The 17,906-nt window shown below is 35.2% G+C and overlaps 1 protein-coding gene across 6 annotated transcripts in view; it reads left to right on the top strand.

Annotated features, from left to right (window-relative positions):
* The window catches only part of Oxr1 (oxidation resistance 1), a 420,876-nt gene that overhangs the window by 294,911 nt on the left and 108,059 nt on the right, over window positions 1–17,906 (top strand). The window contains exon 1 of one of the 6 annotated variants that reach the window (XM_047543815.1): window positions 5,487–5,534. The exons of the other annotated variants lie outside the window; for them this stretch is intronic. Within the exon in view, the coding sequence (XP_047399771.1) occupies window positions 5,516–5,534 (19 nt within the window). The 5' untranslated portion in view covers window positions 5,487–5,515. Of the gene's footprint in view, window positions 1–5,486; window positions 5,535–17,906 lie in introns of those variants that run through there. 6 annotated transcript variants of the gene reach the window in all.

Here is a 17,906-nt window from a genome sequence, read left to right as displayed (position 1 = left end):
GTATTTATGTTTCTTCTACAGTATTGATTTGGATACAGGGACTACAATGATGAAAATTCTTAGTTCTTAAATTCTAACTAAGGGAGATTAATCATAAATATATAAATTAATAATATCAGTTTATCATAAGGGGATGCTGTCCAAGATAAAGCAGTAGTAAGTGATTTCTCTATTAAAGTGGTATAGGAGCAGGGAATTAAATAACAGTGCAAGGGAAGAGCATTCTACAAATACAAGAACTTCAAATGCAAAGAAGCATGCTTGGTGTATTCAGGAAACAGTGAAAAGGTCCACATGTGTTAAACTCAGTGAGCAAGGGGGCACTCCAAGGACCAGAACCCATGGGGTTGAGCTGTGAATCCCCTCTGTCTGTTATAGTTGAGTCTTGGTATCAATCAATTGTCCTCATGATTTTATGTGTGAATACAGGACATAGTCTATGTGTACTTTGTGGAGAGGAAGGGATATTGGAGACCAAGGTCAACGGAAAGAGAGCCTTCTGCTTCAAAATTGTCACCCCAAGGAATAATGAGGCAGAATTGGAAAGACCCTGGAGACCAGAAGCAATTTCAGAATGTGAGCGACAGGTGGATCAAAGTGTTTATCCCACACTCACCCACAGTCCTGGTCAGGCAGACTGGACATCTCCATTCTTCCCTCTGCCCTTACCTGCTACCATTCATTCCTGTTTGTTTCAAAATTAAGTCCGCCAACATTTGGTTATTTTCCAGCCACTAGATAGTGATGGAGATTACTTTTGCCTTTGAATACAGTACTGACTTTTATCGGGAAGTGGAATACATTATTTAATAAATAAGATAATAAAGCCCAGTTTCATACCAGTTTCCAAGAAGATGATCTAAATAGACCAAAAATGCTGTATAATTTTAATTTATATACCTCCTTACAGTAAAAACAAGAGCAGAGGATTCCCTCAGTGGTAGAGACCACATTTAGGATGTGCAAGGCACTCAATTCTCAGCATTGCAAATAAAATAAAAAAGTAAAATTAAGCAGTTATTTTTAGAAGAACTTCCTTGTTTCCAAGATTAACCTACGCAACTGAAAGATCTTGGACTGTTTCCCAAAATGCTATCTATTCCACTTTCTTCTCTGATCAGTCTCCAATCATTTCATTAGTTTTCCATTTCATTTTCATGTATTTAAAATTTGTTTTTCCCTTCCTGATATTGATAACCTTAAGGATTGCCCCACTTTTGTTGAAAAAAAAAAATTCTGGTAAGAATACTCTTTCAAGTTTGTGTGAAGTAAATATAAGCAAGTAAATAAAAAGAGAAATGGGAGAGAAGATATTATAAAAAATGAAAGTAGTAGATATAAGATATATAATTCTTGTCCATTGAAGTTTTACAAGGTAAAACAATAGAAATATAAACTACTAAGTGGCCTCCAAAGAAACACTGATAAAAGTTCTTTATTTCAAGGTTAACTTTACACTATTATTTTAGGGTGGAATGATTTTCACATATATTGGGTAATATGTATGTCACCCTCATCCACTGTCTTCTGTATTGTAGATAGAGCTAATCATCAATTTCAAAACTATTTTCTCTTTATGATCTGCATCCTTTTGTGACAAGCTTGAATTCCCTAAATCAGATAGTTAATAGAACATTGTTTTCAAAAGTCAATCAAAATACATTTCTGGGTTATCATGGATGTGATATTAACATGGCTTATCTTGACTCAACAGGCAATATATGCAGGACATTGGTGTGCTTTGATGGCTCTCTTCATAATGATAATCTTAAAAGCTAGCATTTATCGAGTACTTATTATATGCCAAGTCCTGTTCTAAGCATCACCAATGTATTAGGTAACTTAATCCTCCCCAAAACCCATATTTGGCAGAAAAATGTTAAAATCCTAGCTTCACAGATGAAAGCATCTGAGAAGGAGAGGGGTTAAGTTGTGGAAAAACAGACTTGAACCTAGGCAGGCTGTCTCCAGAGTCCAAACTGTACATCTCTCTGCAGTTCTTGCTCTCAAAACTTATTAGCTGATGTAGCCCAGAAAGGACAGGAGGCAAGTCAACTATTTGTTGCGAGATTACCTAGCAGCTTAACAGAAGGGGTGAACAGAGTGGAAAATGCCCTCCCCACTTAATATGACACATTTTTCCAAAGGGGAAACCACGGAACATGAAGGGACTTTTTTTTTTTTAGTCAGAAATTATGTTCTTGAGAAGGAAAATAGAAAAAAATATAAGGTCTGCGTGTATTCAGTAGCTGAATCACCCTTATGACCCCAGTGTTGAGCCTATCTCCAACACATAGTTGTTCACTAAACAAATTAATTTTATTGCATGCTACTTGATCTCATTTAGTGGAAGCTCTTTTTATACAAGCTATACTTGGAGAAATTTTGCAAGCTATTTATTTTCCATGCCTGACACACTTTATATGTCTATAAATATCAAATAATGATAATTGCTGCCATAAGCACTTCAAAACTTCTTTTACAAATCTCTTAAATATCCACTTTACTCAACAAGAAAGGACTTAAATCTTGATAATTAATTATTCTGGCAGATGGAGGCTAGATCTTTTCTCTGGACCGGGGTGGATCACTCTTTCTTTGTATTCATTCCCCTGACGACATTTGTTTTCCCATTCAGCGCCACTCCTGAGAGGCAAAGAGCTCCTTTTAGTCTTCTGCAGCGCACATTTCGGTAAGAATAAAAACTGCAAGTAAAATGCCCATCTCAGGTTTAGGCTACATCTTTGGCATTGTAACATGATATTAGCAAAAGGAAGTTTATAATCCTGTCAATAATTAGGAAGATGATTCCTAATTCCAGAATCACCTAAATCTTGGAAAGATGTTTAACCATAAATTTCTTTTTTGCAAAAGGTCTGTTCTCACCAGCAAAAAAATAGAAGAAAAATCCATCCAACTTGAACAAACTCAAGCAGATATAACTAAGTAGATTTACCAATCTCATAAAAATAAGTCAACAACAAACCTAGACATTTAAAGTCACATTACCATCAATTGATCAATGTCTATGGTGTGATAACGGATATATGTGTAATAAAGTACTGAACTAGAAAAAAAAATCTAGAACAAAAACAACAGGAGATTAGAAGCAGGGTCATTTCTGATCACAACATTAAGAATGCTTTTAAATCAGAGCTTCTCAGCAACTTGCATCCAAAACTAATGAACAGCCAACATTTAGTCAATATTCATCAGAAACTATGTTTATTAAGTACCTAATGGACAGCTCTAAGCACAATTAAAAGTTTGACTTAGTGTTAAAAATCTTGAAAAAACTAAACTTAGATGACTGATACTCAAGTCTATTTCTTATCAGTTTTTTAATGAAAGCAAATTAAAGCAAAATGAAAAAAAACATTGGGAAGTATTGTGCAGATATTGCACATATATAGATGAGTAGATATATTTACTTATATGGATACATGTTGTTTGATCACATCACAGGTGTATTTTATATGGGTGCATGTTTGTGTGTGTGTGTGTGTGTGTGTGTGTGTGACTTTATAGCTCTCATTCATATTCAAACACAATAAAGACATCTATGTGACATGTATATATGTATAAGTCTCACATTTGCATATTCTGCAGATGCTGAAAACCATATATGTTTATAGTTTGTTTGGAGTGTTGTTTGTGTATGTTTTCTTCTTGTAACACAAAGTCTTGCTTTGAAAAAGAGATAATTCATTCCTGCTTTCTACTTGCTGCTGTTGTTTCCCAAAGCTGCAGTTATGCTGAATTATTTGAAGTTGAACATCAGGGCATCTTGAAACATTTCTGTCCTGTCCTTTTTGCTCACCACATAAAGCTGCAAGGAAACATTGTATCATTGATTTTCTATACATAGTTGGCTCTGCAAAACTTTGAGAGTAAGCAACATCTCCCAGGATGATTGTGTGCCTAACAAGAGATTAGTGGAAGCACTTTGTAAATGATAAAGCACCACAGATGTGCAAAGCACTGCTATCATTAGCTTTACTTTAATGTGATAAAATGGTGTTTAGGACTGGAATAAGTCAGTCATGTTACTAAGGAAGGGAATGGAAGTTAATATCTTCTAAACACCTACTTATAAAAGAATGCCAGGAACTTAAGTAGAAGTTTTACATAGGTTATCTTATTTATTTAGTAACATTCAAAGGGACTACTGCTGCAGCTCTTAAAGGAGTCAAAGAATTTGTAGTGAGTAAAACTGCAGCTCCACAGAGAACAAAAGACATCATAAATTTTCATTTGGGAATGAATCATATTGCCAGTTTATACCACTTCCCTTGAAAAACAAGTTGACTTGGTCATGCACTTTACTAGTCAATGAGTAGCTTATTTTGAAGCTGTAAAAACCTGACAGAGACCACAAGTTCTGTTTGGCATGCAAACTCATGGGTTTTATTGCTATTACACAGAACATTAGCATCATGAATTGTTAGTAATGTGAACCCCATTGGCATTTTTTTTTTTTTACCTCATAGTAACTCACACAGTTTTCAATACTTTGTGTGTCTTTTTACTTACCCCCGAAGCCCACCTATTTGGACATTCAGTAGTTCTAGGACTCTGAAGGATATTTACATAAGAGTTGACATTATGTTTCCTATGGTTGCTATCCTAGCCCCCAAATAAAATAGAGTATTGTAAATGTATGTATCCCAGTGTATTGCCATTTAAAGATCTCATAAAAGTTTGATAATAGGGGGAGAATAGAGGGAAATATTCACAAAAATCTACTCTGGGATTCTAAAGTTTAAGGACATGTACAGGGAGTCAGAAAGAGTCAAGCTATAGATGCTGCCATTTTTGCTTCTACAGCGCTAACAGTGAACGTGGATTAAGAGGAGGCCAAATAGGAAGTAGCGTTATGCTACTCTTATCCAATTACTGTTCGGCACTATGACAGGCACTGACTCTCTTTAGAAAGAGGAAAAAAGACAGAAGGAAAATAACTATAATGATGATGCAGTTAAGAGATTCTGGGGGGAAAGAGGCAAACTTTTTTTGATCATACCTAGCAGTATTTAAATATCTGTAAAGGTATAAAATACCAACCTGGTTAACTCTTATCAAATTCACTGCCTGTTGGGTCCATTAGGACTATAAAATACACATTTGTTAAAGGTGGTTATTCCGTGCACTTACTTGATGATAAGAAGCTGTACAGTGTTAGAAATTCAGTTCTGCTATCTTACTCCATGATAGACTTTACAGGGCCAACTTGGGAACACACCACGCAGAGTGCACTGGCACTGTCCCAAACTGTTCAGTGAGCCAAGAGCAAGTCCACAGTCACAGGGCAGGTACAGTGGGATGCCTGTGTGCAGAAACAGAAACCTCTGAGTCTTGCACACTGCCACCAGGGGTCAGAGACTGGGCGGGAAGAGAGGCCACTCTCCCAGAAAGGAAGTGTTGTGTTACAAGGGGAAGCACACAAACCAAAATTCTCTCTTCTTGAGAGCAGCATATTGCTGGCTGAGAAGGATTTAAGGGGAGGACTTCAGAAATGTTCTGTCCACGTAAAGGTATGTGTAAGTGCTCTCACCTTTAAGCAAGGCATTTGGGGAAATTAGATAAGGTAGAATTTGGACATCTCGATTTGTTTATATTTTCAAAATCTAGATGAGCTGTGCAGATTTATGAGATGCAGTTGAAACTTCTATAGCTACTGCCTACAGAAAAGGAATGTTTGGTGGGGAGGCCAGAAGAGAGTATATACTATCCAAATAACAAATCTAAGTAGAACATATTTTTTTAAAGATTTTATGTGCATGTACATTATTTCCTTATGATTTGCTGTAGGAAATGCTACTAATTATGATTCTATAAGAAAGTGCTCCTCAAAATCATTCAGACATAGTGATTTTGAGTCTGTTTCATGCCCATTTGTAACAAAGCATTGGTGACATTTTAATTTTTATTCACTCACAGGAAATCGTCAGTAAGACTTCCATATTGCTTTACCTTGCTCTTAACTGCAAAATCGTGCATGACTAGGGTAATGATCAAGTCACATGCTCTTGCTTTTATCACCCCTGTATTCTGAGTTTCAAAGGCTGGTAATACATTTCATTATGGCTCTCCTAACCATCCTTTTAAAAATTTGCTTAACTGTCTAGTTTCCTTTAGCATTTTATTACTTCAAGTTATCTAGGCTGGAGAGAAATAGGTAGGATTTTTCGCCCTTTTTTAATATTTTTTAAGTTTGGTCAAACAGCCAAAATAACATTATCACTGATGGATCGACCTGTACTTTTAAATGGGCAGAATAAAGATATAAAAAGAACTGAGGCATGTAAGTATCCTCTTTGATTGTTAATGGCATGCAGCAGATGGAATTCATTATTGACTTTTAAAAATGAAATTCTGCTGCTTTATTATTTATTTATAGTTTAGCCTTTCAAAAGAAGTAATTACCATTAACTAGTCTTTCTTCAATCACAAGCAACTAAGTGACAACATCATAATGTATAATATAGTTTACCACTTAGTCATGAAATTTAATGACGTTTTAGGATATTATTCATTTGAAGTAAGTATTAAATTAATGAACATGATGAATAGCTAAAAGGTTGACCATTTTTTTCATTTTATTTGGGTAATTTCAAAAACAATTATTTCATACTGTGGGGCAATTTATTTATGAAATTCTCATTGCAGGAACAGAAATATCTTTTAATTACAAATAAACTATTGTGTCATTTTTTCAGGTTCAGCACACAGGTACTGTGGGGATAATCCTAATATATACAAAATTCTCAGTTAAAATATTTAGATGATGGTTTTAGCCCAAACAACTCTTTGGTTATAATCACAAATTCTAAAGCTTTTAAGTCATTGGGAAGGTGGATAACCAGTCACAATAAAATTTCATTTCTAAGTAGTACCAAATATTTAATCAATTACATTTAGTTCAAATTCGAGAGGCATTAAAATTGTCTTTGTAATTTTAAAAATAAGCAAGAACAGGAGAATCTTCAGTATTAGATATGAAACTATAGTTGTTACAAAAACGTAAGAAACTCTTTTCCAAGCTTCTGTTTTGAAGAACCATTTCATATATGGGATAGCATTTGTATTTTATAAGATCAGGAGATTTAGTGTGGACAGGATTCAGACCACTTTTGAATTTCAGTGAAACTCCTTGTTTGATTAGATCCCTCTTCCCATTTTTCCTCCCTCTTCTATGCCGTCCTCCCCTCCCCCAGCTTCTTCCTCTGCTTTACCCCTCCCCACGGGATGCCTCATATTCTCCTAGCACTGCACACTCAGACACATTTTTGAACAAGTGGATCTGTTTTCTTTAACAGTGGTCATCACTGTGAAACTGAAGGCTAACAATGAATATTTCATATGTATCACTTAAACCTCCTTATCTAGATTTTTGCATTGGGCTGCTTTGTATCCATCCTTTGGCAATTAATAACTGCTTATTGATTATCTAGAAAGATTTTATTATGACTGATTTTTGAGAAATTTTAAACCCTCTGCAGTTACTAGACTATATTTCCTTAATTCTAATATGCATCTTTTTTTTTATTTATGTATTTACTTTTTTGCAGTGCTGGGGATTAAACTCAGGGCCTCACCAAGGCTAGGCAAATATTCTACCTTTGAGCTCTATCCCAGCCCTAAGATGCATCTTCTTAAACATTTTAACTTTTCAAACTCTAAAAGCATCTTAGGATCAATGGTTTATACTGAATTAATTAGCAGTTTTTAATTGGAGATTGTTTTTGTCTTTGTCCTCCATGAACTCTGCCTTGAGCCGCATCGCTAACCTCCTCCCCTACCATTTTAAAAAGTCTTTCTTAGTGGTGCATCACATAATCAATGGTGCCTGGTTTGATGAAGTACAGCCGTAAAAAATATAGATAAATGTGTTCTTGTGTGCTGAAGGCTGTGCTTTTCACATTCACACTTCGTAAGAGTATCCTTTTATTCTTATGTGGCTTATCCGTGGCAAGTTTAGGTCTCTCTTTACTGCTTATCTTCACCCTGCTTCCCTTGCACTGTGGTTCTACCTGTTCTGAGGCCAAATTTCTTGACTGAACACCCTGAAAAATGCTCAGAGAATTTTATTAGTATCTTAATTATCAGCATTCAATGAAATGAAAAAGGGTACAAGTTTTTGAAACTAAAGACCTAGGTCCAAATATGGTTCTGCTCCATAAAACTTTGTGTGTTGGGCTGGGGATGTAGCTCAGTAGGTAGAGTGCTTGCCTTGTAAGCACAAGGCCCTGGGTTCAATCCTCGCACTGCCAAAAAAAAAAAAAAAAAAAAAAACCTTTGTGTGTTAAGCAATCTGATAATTATTCTCAGAACTCCCAATTATATGTCTAAAGAACCGAAATATACAATTTCTTCATCACAGAATTGTTAGGACAATTTGTAAAAAATATTGTGCCAGTAAAAATATTGAAAACTAAATGTATATGGCAGCACTTTTAAAACCATCAAGTAATGTTAAATTATAAATATTAAATATCGACATTAAACCAAACATTATTAGATGGGTTTAAGTGTGACTAAAATGTTGCCAAGAGGACAGAGAAGAAATTACATAATTCATTCCAAACTAGAGAGTAAATGTGGCTTATTAATTATCATTGGAAATGATGTTATGACCCATTAACTGTCTGAATTAAAAGGAGAACTGTGAAATTTATCTTGAGAGAACTTCCTGCACATCAGAGTCCTATCTACTTCAAATCCCAGTGCTGAATGAATGCCAATCTCTGTGCCCTTTATGCAATTAGCAAGCCACAGTCCACAGCACCTCCGTGGCATTAAAAATAAAAGAGGTTACTTAGAGTCTCCAATTCCTTTCCTATCTTTGTTCCTTCTGTTTAAGAAATAATGTAAGCACATTTAATAATGGATTTTTACATCATCAAAAATCTCCAAACAAGGTGTACACTTTGGGGTTAGTATATTAAAATAGGCTTTGCTTGGGTTACTTTGGACTCCTGAAATCATTATGTGATAGAGTTTTGTCTAATCCTTGCTTTCAGGGGCAAAACTTGGAGGGTGGTACCAGCAACTAATGTTCTTTATGTGTTTACCTTAGTTGTTAGGTCAAAACAAACCTTATTTTTTTTCTCCTCCCCCCACCACATTATATACATAAAGACATAAAATGAAATAACATGAATATACATTTGAACAGAACCTTCCCTCCCACAGGAAGAGTTATAGGCATAAGCTAATTGCCCACGGGGGGGGGGGGGGTGTAAAAATGCCACCAAGTTGCAATAGTAATTGTGAGAAGGTGCTACTTCCCCGTTAGATATTCTTGGATTTGAAATGATACAAAATAAATTGAACCAAATGGGATCAGTCACAGAAGTACTTTCATAGGCAGGATCAAGATCTTTTTTGGCCACAAGGAAAACTTCAAATATTTTCAGCTTGAAATATCATCTTACAACTTGCCAGTGAAAAATAAATTCACATAAATACATAGATACCATTGCCTGCAAACTAAAGTCCTCAAAGTCATTGTTTAGGAAACAAAACAAACCCTCCAAAACAAACAAAACAAACAAATGAAAAAAAAAAAAAAACAAGAGTAGTTACAACCATTGTATATATTTAAACATTCTGTATGACTTATTTTTTATTGTATTGACTTTCATGGTTTCATGAAATGAGAATAAATGTCATTGCTGTATCTTCAAAACAGTTTACTTCAGTGATACTTGCAACTACAAATCCCTTGGCCAGAACTACTATAAAATGTAAGATTTCTTCAAAGATAAATGTTGTGTGTGTGTATGTGTGTGTGTGTGTGTGTGTGTGTGTGTGTTGTTTGAGGATAGGGATATACTTTCAAGAGATAAGAGTTAAGAAATGAAGGGGTACTATGTTATAGGCATGTGTAGATGGAAAGGGGAATTGAAGAAGAGGGAACTCTTAGTCATTTCCTGAAAATCCTGTTTTCTTAACTATTTCTGCCAGTGGAAAGTCTTTCAATACCTCACATTAAAGTCATTTTATTTCCAAAAACAAAAGTTGTGACTCTAACATGAGCATTTTCACATTTAATAATGTACTAGGACTTAAAACATGTCTTCCCATGTCAATCGATTATTAACAACAGCAAACACATCAGGCTCATTTGACATTAAGTGTTCTGTGTGTATTAACATTAACATGAACATGTTTTAGCACAGTGACATATTCTTCATACAGTAAGTTGCATTACTATTTCAGTTAATGGAAGTACCATTTTTCTAGTTGCTCAGACCAGAAACATTACTATAATTCTAGACTCTTCTTTTGCTCTCTCACCCTGCATCAGGGATTCTGTTCTGTTGACTCGAGTCTCAGAATAAATTCAGAGTCTGTCCAGTTCTTCTCACCTGCACTGCTTCCTCCTAGGTTCAAATACCATCATCTTTCAACTATATGTGGCAATCATCTCCCAGCTGTTTTCTCTGCCCGTCTTTCCTCCACATACCCGAGGCCAGACAGTTTTCAGTAAGGCAACTGGAGGAATATAGTTAAAACCTGATTCTCATTGTGTCACTCCTTTGTACCACCCCTTTAAGGGCCCCTGTCTTTCTCAGAGTAAAAGCCAATTCAGAATCCTAATTTATGGCCCACCACGTCCTATCTGATCACCCCAGCACACGTGCACACAAGTGCATGTGTGCCCACACACAAGAGCACACACACAAACACCTTACTTCCTGTAATCTCCCCCTCATTACTCCACCTATGCTGGTCTCATTGCTGTTCCTTGAGACACCAGGTATGCTGCTTTCTTAAAGCCTTTGTACCCACTGTTACTTCTATCTGAAAATTACTGCCCTACAGTTGGCCATGGACATAGTTCCCTCCCTCCCTTCAGGTCTGTACTGAGAAGTTACTTTCCAGTTCATCTCCCCCGACCACCTTATCTAAAACTTCCAATTCTGTAGTCTCTCAACAGTCCATCCCCACTCTTCTCTGATTTTCCCTTTTTTCCCCCCCTTCTTATCACTCATCACTAGCACATGCATGTGTGTATATTTTGATCTTGCTTACTGGAATTCCACTTTATAAAGAAGGAATTTTTGTCTTTTTTTATTTTGTATTTTAATCCCAGAGTAGGGCCAGGTACACAGTGTGTCCTTATTAAGTGTTTTGTTGATTTATATCTCAGATCAACCCTGTTCATTAGGTACAATCATTACCCCTATTTTATAGAAGAAGAAGGTAAGAAACAGCAAAATCAAGAAATTTATTTAAGGTCGAACAAGCTAAGCAACTGTCAGATACAGGATTCAAGCCCAAGACTTCAGAGTTTGTGCTCAAATCCTTTTATAGCATGGTTCACCTTTTTGAGTGATTTAATAAATGAATTGGAAAAAAAGAACAACATATAGATTCATCTATTTTCTGCAATATTCTTCCTTCCTGCTAATGGAAAACTTGAATGTTTTCTGACTTAGCAGTCAGATGCAGCACAGCTTTCTTACCTATGGCTTTCTTTTTCTAAATAGAAGATGTGAGGTTTTTTTACATAAAATAATAAAATAACATATGCACATGGGTAAAATAGTTAACATTAAGGAAAATATAAAATGAAAGCATTTATTTAATACCTACTATGTTCTATAATAAGTAGTCATTAAGACTACATATTTGATAGTAGAGTCTGAAGAGAGAAACAGCTATTCAGTCAATTAAAATTGTGTACTTCTTTACCTGTCACAGAAGGGTTATAAAAAATTCTGAATTGGAATTTAAGAGAACCACCAAAGATCTGCTGATAACCAAAAGCAGAGCCTTGGACAGTGAGTTGGGGCAGATAAATAATACTGGTGGAAAGGAATTAAAGGACCCAAGAGTGAAGAAACAATTTTTGAAAGAAAGGGTGGGAGAATGCTAAAAATAAATGCGACGTACCTCACAAATTTGTCTTCGAGGATGGAACTAACTAAGGGAGAGGATTTTTAAAATAACATTTCCTGTGCTACAGAATAGAATTACAGGCAAATCAGTAATCAGAAGGATGTGTTGGATTGAACTTGTAAAAGGATAGCATTACCCAAATGCATGATACAGAAAATTGTCAAGTTCATTTCTCTCAGACTACCTCAATCTGTTCTTTCCCATGATTTAGGATACAGGAAATCCTGTTGTCCAAATTGTTACTTTTGCTAACACTATTAGGCCCAATTCCTACTCTTGATAGAATAAAAAAAATGTGCGATCTCCTCATGTGCATTCCCTTACCCTGTCTAGTTGCACTGGAAAGTCAGGTTTTTGGCTGATCATTTCCCTGATTTGACAAGGTCACTCTGCACTTTTGTCACCCCAAAACTCTTGGCATTCTGATCCAACTTAGTGACAGACTTCTTGGTTTAAGAACCTGTGTTGAGGGCAGTGGTGATGGTTACATAAATAAGCAAGTAGAAAGAAAATAGGATGTTCAGATAGGAAGTACTAAGAAGAAAATAGTAGGGTACCTCAATCACCTGAGGCAGGAGTCGGCAGAGAGTGGTGCAATTAGTGTGGATAATGATGGGGACATTTCTTAGAAGGTATCATTTGAAACCCAAATGATGCAAAGAAGGAAGCCAAAGAAAGATCCCAGAGAAGTGCTGTCCAGCTAGGGAGAAAGACCTGAGATAAAAATGAATTGGCTTTGTTCAGGGAACAGAACAAATACCAATATGACCAGCCAGTGGTTGGAGCACAGAATGAGGTCTCAGAATGCTGAGGGCTGGGTACATTCAAGCCTAACCTTCACTTAATGCCTCTAAGCATTGAAATTGTTCTTCAGGTGTGTTCAAATAATAAACCTGTGTACTAAATAATTTATACAAATCTTTAATATACATTCTCATTTTGCTTAGCATTTCATAACATCCCTGTGAAGTGTACAGGACTAACATTATTTCCTTTACAGAGTAGGAAACTACAGTACATAAATATTACATGATTTTCTTAAAATGGCCTTAAAGGGGGTACAACCCACTCACCTTCCCCCCATGTTCTGACTGAGATGGATGATAACTCAGATGATGACTGAGACAATGATAACTCATGTTTCCTAGATCAACAGCCTTAGTTACTAAGGTCTTCCTGCACTATTTGATCAATAATTTTACCTATCTTGTTGAAATGATATCTCACAAGTGATAGCATTTAAAGATTCAAAGAAGTAAGCTATAGTTAATATTTTTCTGTTTCATATGTTTATTTTATTAAAAAAGCATATTGTTAGATTATCTGTAATAGTTTGTAGGAATTCCAATTTTATTTAATGCATACTTTTTTATTTTATATATTTAAAATTTGCTCTTTAGCTTATTATCTTTTCAAATACTAATCTGTAATTTTTAAAATTAATTTATTTTTTACCAAATTGTACTGTGCTACTCTTTTTTGGGTTTCATTTTGTGTGTGTATGTGCATGTTTGTTTAATTGCATAAATTCTTATGAGAAAAAAAGGAACAATTTTAAAAGTGGGAAACAATCTAGACACATTAGAGATGTTGCAATATTGATGCTACCAAACATACTTTTTAAAGGCTAGTCAAGATTACACAGCTTATCACAGGTTCTTATTTTTTATTTTAATTTCTTAAAATAAGATGTGTTTGTGGGCTGGGGATATAGCTAAGTTGGTAGAGTGCTTGCCTTGCAAGTACAAGGCCCTGGGTTCAAATCCCCAGCACTGCAAAAAAATAAAATAAAAAAAATAAGATGTGTTCAACTTTATTATTTAATGACTTAACCAATTGACAAAAAAAAAAAAAAACACTTTTCTTTTTTAAATGATAAAGATATTTTTGGAATTTTTAAAAAACTAGTCTTTACTGTTTCCTCTTATTTTTATAATTTCAGTTATATTTCTACAAATGTCATCCTCTGTATAACAAAGTCTTGATTTAAGTTTTGTGGGTTTTCCCTTTTAAGTCAGTCCTTTTCCTATTTTTACATTAATTGACCTATTTTTGCTTTGATCTCCTGGTTTCTTAACCCCTTTTCTATCTGGATGATTAAATCATTGTTGTAATTTTAAACATTTTAAAAGTAACATATTATATTAGTTTGTTTTTTTTTTCTCTTACACATTTATTAAGTTTGAAATAATTGTTTAAGAATATCTTTTTAAGATGGGTGCTGTGGTACATTCCTGTAATCCCAGCAGCCTCTGGAGGCTGAGGCAGGAGGATTGTGAATTCAAAGCCAGTCTCCACAAAAGCAAGGTGCTAAGCAAGTGAGTGACAGCCTGTCTCTAAATCAAATACAAAATAGGACTGAGGATGTGACTCAGTGGTCAAGTGAGTGCCCCTGAGTTTAATCCCTGGTACCAAAAAAAAAAAAAAAAAAGAAAAAGAAAAAGAAAAAAGAATATCTTCTTAAGAAGCTCTTCACTTTTCTTCCAAGTCTTAAGGCTGATTTCCTAGTTTATCACTGTATATCCTTTTAACAAATTTTTTTTTAAACCACCATCGTCAGGTCTTAAACTTGAAGGAAGATCTTATGTTTTTTATTCACCAGTGTTAGGATGCTTTTTCTCAGTTTCAAACACATTGTACAAATTTAATATTACATAAATTTCAAAAATTTCTCAGTGTACTTACAGTTTCTAATTTTCATCATATAAATATGTCAAATCAATTCTTAAATACATGTGATAATTAACATTTTAAAGATACCATAATTTTAATGTGCTCAAGCATTTTTCAAAGAGCTAACACAATTTTTGTTGTTAATTAAAAATTAAAAATCTTGAAAATATAAAATATACTAAAACCCCTTTTCTCTCCTATACTTTGACACTTTTCTCCAAATAGTTGCCTTTCGTATCAACAACAACATCCATCTCAAAGTATATGTACAACATACTACAGTGATGCAGTCACATCAATGTTTATAAAAGCTCAATTCACAATAGCTAGATTGTGGAACCAACCTAGATGGCCTTCAATAGATGAATGGATAAAGAAACTGTGTTATATATACACAATGGAATATTATTCAGCCATAAAGAAGAATAAAATTATGGCATTTGCAGGTAAGTGGATGGAGTTGGAGAATATCATGCTAAGCGAAATAAGGCAATCCCCAAAAACCAAAGGCCGAATGTTTTGTCTGATAAGTGGATGATGACACAAAATGGCGGGGAGGGGGTAAGACAAGAATGGAGGAATATTGGATTGTGTAGATGGAATTGAGGGGTGGGGAGGGAGAGGGGGAAGAAAAGATAATGGAATGAGACACACATCATTACCCTAAGTACATGTATGATTACACAAACGGTGTGACTCTACATTGTGTACAATCAGAGAAATAAAAAGTTATACCCCATTTGTGTACAATGAATCAAAAAAATAACAAAATAAAAGTATATGTATACATCTTGAAAACTCAAATTGAAATCAAGGCAATAAAGCATGTATTATTAAGCAAAATTGGATCAGGATAAAATGGTGATATTTCAAAGAAAATTCGGTTGCTCATTGATTTCTCATGGCATATTTTCAGATGTTGTCACATAGCAAGAGAGATCAGTTCCAAATTACCTAGCTTCTGGTGCTTGAGAAATAAGTAGCTCTCATTATGTTTTAAATTTCTCTTGTATTCCTTCTCTTCCAAACTATGCATTTTACTATTGAGACTCTCCAATAAAAGTAATGGAAAGGGTCTATTGACTCCTGGTAGGAAAATTAAATATGGCTGGGATAAGAAACATCAGCTTCCATGGTGATGAAGCAATGGTAAAGTGAGATGGTCTGTAATTGTACCATTGACTCTAAAATTCTGTGTGATTTATCGCTGTTGAAGCAGTGTGGACGATCAGTAACAGCATCATTAGGGCACAAAGAAGACAAAAATGATTAAGCCTCCAAACTACCTATGCTTTTAGGGCTTGCATCTTCTTTCTCCTTCTCCCCTACAACCAAGAACAAAAATCATACTGACGGTCAGTTCTTCTGTTTGCAGAGATGATTTAAACTTCATGCCACTTAGTAATAATGAAAATCAATCAAAAAAGATCACCATTGCTGGTGGGATTCATGACTAAAAGAATTAAACATTTTGAAGGAGAGTCCTAAAGCTTTTTCTGTGACAAGATAAATATAGGAAGAGTGAACGTTGGAGGCACAGAGGATGCTCTGGCCATCCCTTCTAAAGGTCTTCATTATTGCACTTAGGAGATTCCCCATACCTACTACTTACTATACAACGTCATTCACTGTAAGAAATCCCTAATTGGACTCCAAATCTGTCATCTTTCTCCTTGCCTTCCCAATCTATTACTCACACTTCCATCTTAATGATCTTTCTAAAATATAGATTTTATTTGCTCTCTTCTAAAAAAAAAAAAAAAAATCCCTGAAGATATCCCAAGGTCTGCTTCATGTACTGCAGACTCCATATCATGGTACATACAATCTTTCATGCCTTATGATCTGTCTTCCTGGCATCTCTTATGCTATATTCTTCACATAGAGATGATGTTAGGGAATCCTGTCCATTTGGATTGTTGCAAAAGTTTGATGAGAAAATGCATGTAGAGAACTTATCGTAACTAGAATCTTTTGATCTCTTACTATCTTACCAGGAGCCAAGGCCCGTGCTGGGTGCTTGTGTATATTCTCTCACTAATCTTCATCCAACTCCAGGAGGTATAGATGCTTTTATAAACTCTATTCTATAAATAAAAAGATTAAATTAAAAAAAAAAAAAGGATTTCGAGAGGTCAGGCAACTTGCCCAAGGTCACATCTATAGATAGAAATGGAGTTGTAATTTATCTGTCCAACTCCAAAACTGATGCTTTTATAGATTTTACTGCTCCCTGGCATCTTGCCTGATGTACAATTCCACTTGATTAAATATTCATTAAAAAAAACCATTATTATAAAACTTATAGGACCTGGAAAATGTCATTTTTTCTTGCTTCCCTCACACAACAAGGGTAGGTGACATCCCACCTCTTTGACTCTTCCTAGATGCTCCTGTCTTCACTCTGCTGTCCTCTACCATCTTCTCGCTCACTACACTGTAGTGGAATCATTTATTTAGATACCTACTGCCTCTAATCTGCTAGTAGTTCCTTGAGTGCTGGCAGTACATCTCCATGGCCTTTGTATGCTCGGAGCCCAGCATCCTGTACTCCACTCAACAATTGTTGAACAATTTAAGTTTTGACTCTAAGCAGAATTTTAAAGTATGTGGGGCTTTCCACTTTCTCAAAACTGCTGACTTCATGGTTCCATTTAATGTTTAAGGGTTAGCTCCACTAACCCTTCAACTGACATAAAGGAGGTCATTATGAAAGAGCACAGTCAGACTTAAAAAGGCAAGAGTAGATGGAGAGAAGACAAATTTACCTCTTTTACCTCAATCCTCTTTTTCTTCCATTAAATTGAAGAATTTAATTGCCATAGGAGAAAATGACAAGGTTAAAAGGGAAAAGAGACATTTAACCCTAGTGAAATAAGAACTGAATCCTCTTTTATAAAAAATAGTAGTTATGCTTTGTGCTAAGTCTGTTAAGATTCAAGTAAGTTTTATTTATCCCTTGATCCTTTCTACAATATTTTGTAGACACAGTCATACCTACATTCACAGCATTTCTGAGAGGTTAGCAAATGAGGAAACACTACTAAATTCTACCATCTGAGAACTTGAGGGAGATCAACTGATAAGCACATGGGCACCCACTGAGTCAGTGAGAATTCCAGAAATAGAGCTTTGATCTTCTGACTGCTGGTCCAGGGTCCTAGTCCTCCAACTTTGTCATATTCTCTGTACAGTTTGGTGAAAAATAGAAGCCCACACAATTGATAAAGGAAATCCTTGCCATTGCCACTGTTCCTATTCTATTTTTCCATGTTTAACAGTGTAATTTTAAAACTCATGAATGCATCTGTGCTTTGGGTTGT

This window comes from Sciurus carolinensis, chromosome 1 (assembly GCF_902686445.1).
Source record: "Sciurus carolinensis chromosome 1, mSciCar1.2, whole genome shotgun sequence".
Classification (NCBI taxonomy): Eukaryota; Metazoa; Chordata; class Mammalia; order Rodentia; family Sciuridae; genus Sciurus; species Sciurus carolinensis.
This window is presented reverse-complemented; position numbering and strand designations above follow the sequence as displayed.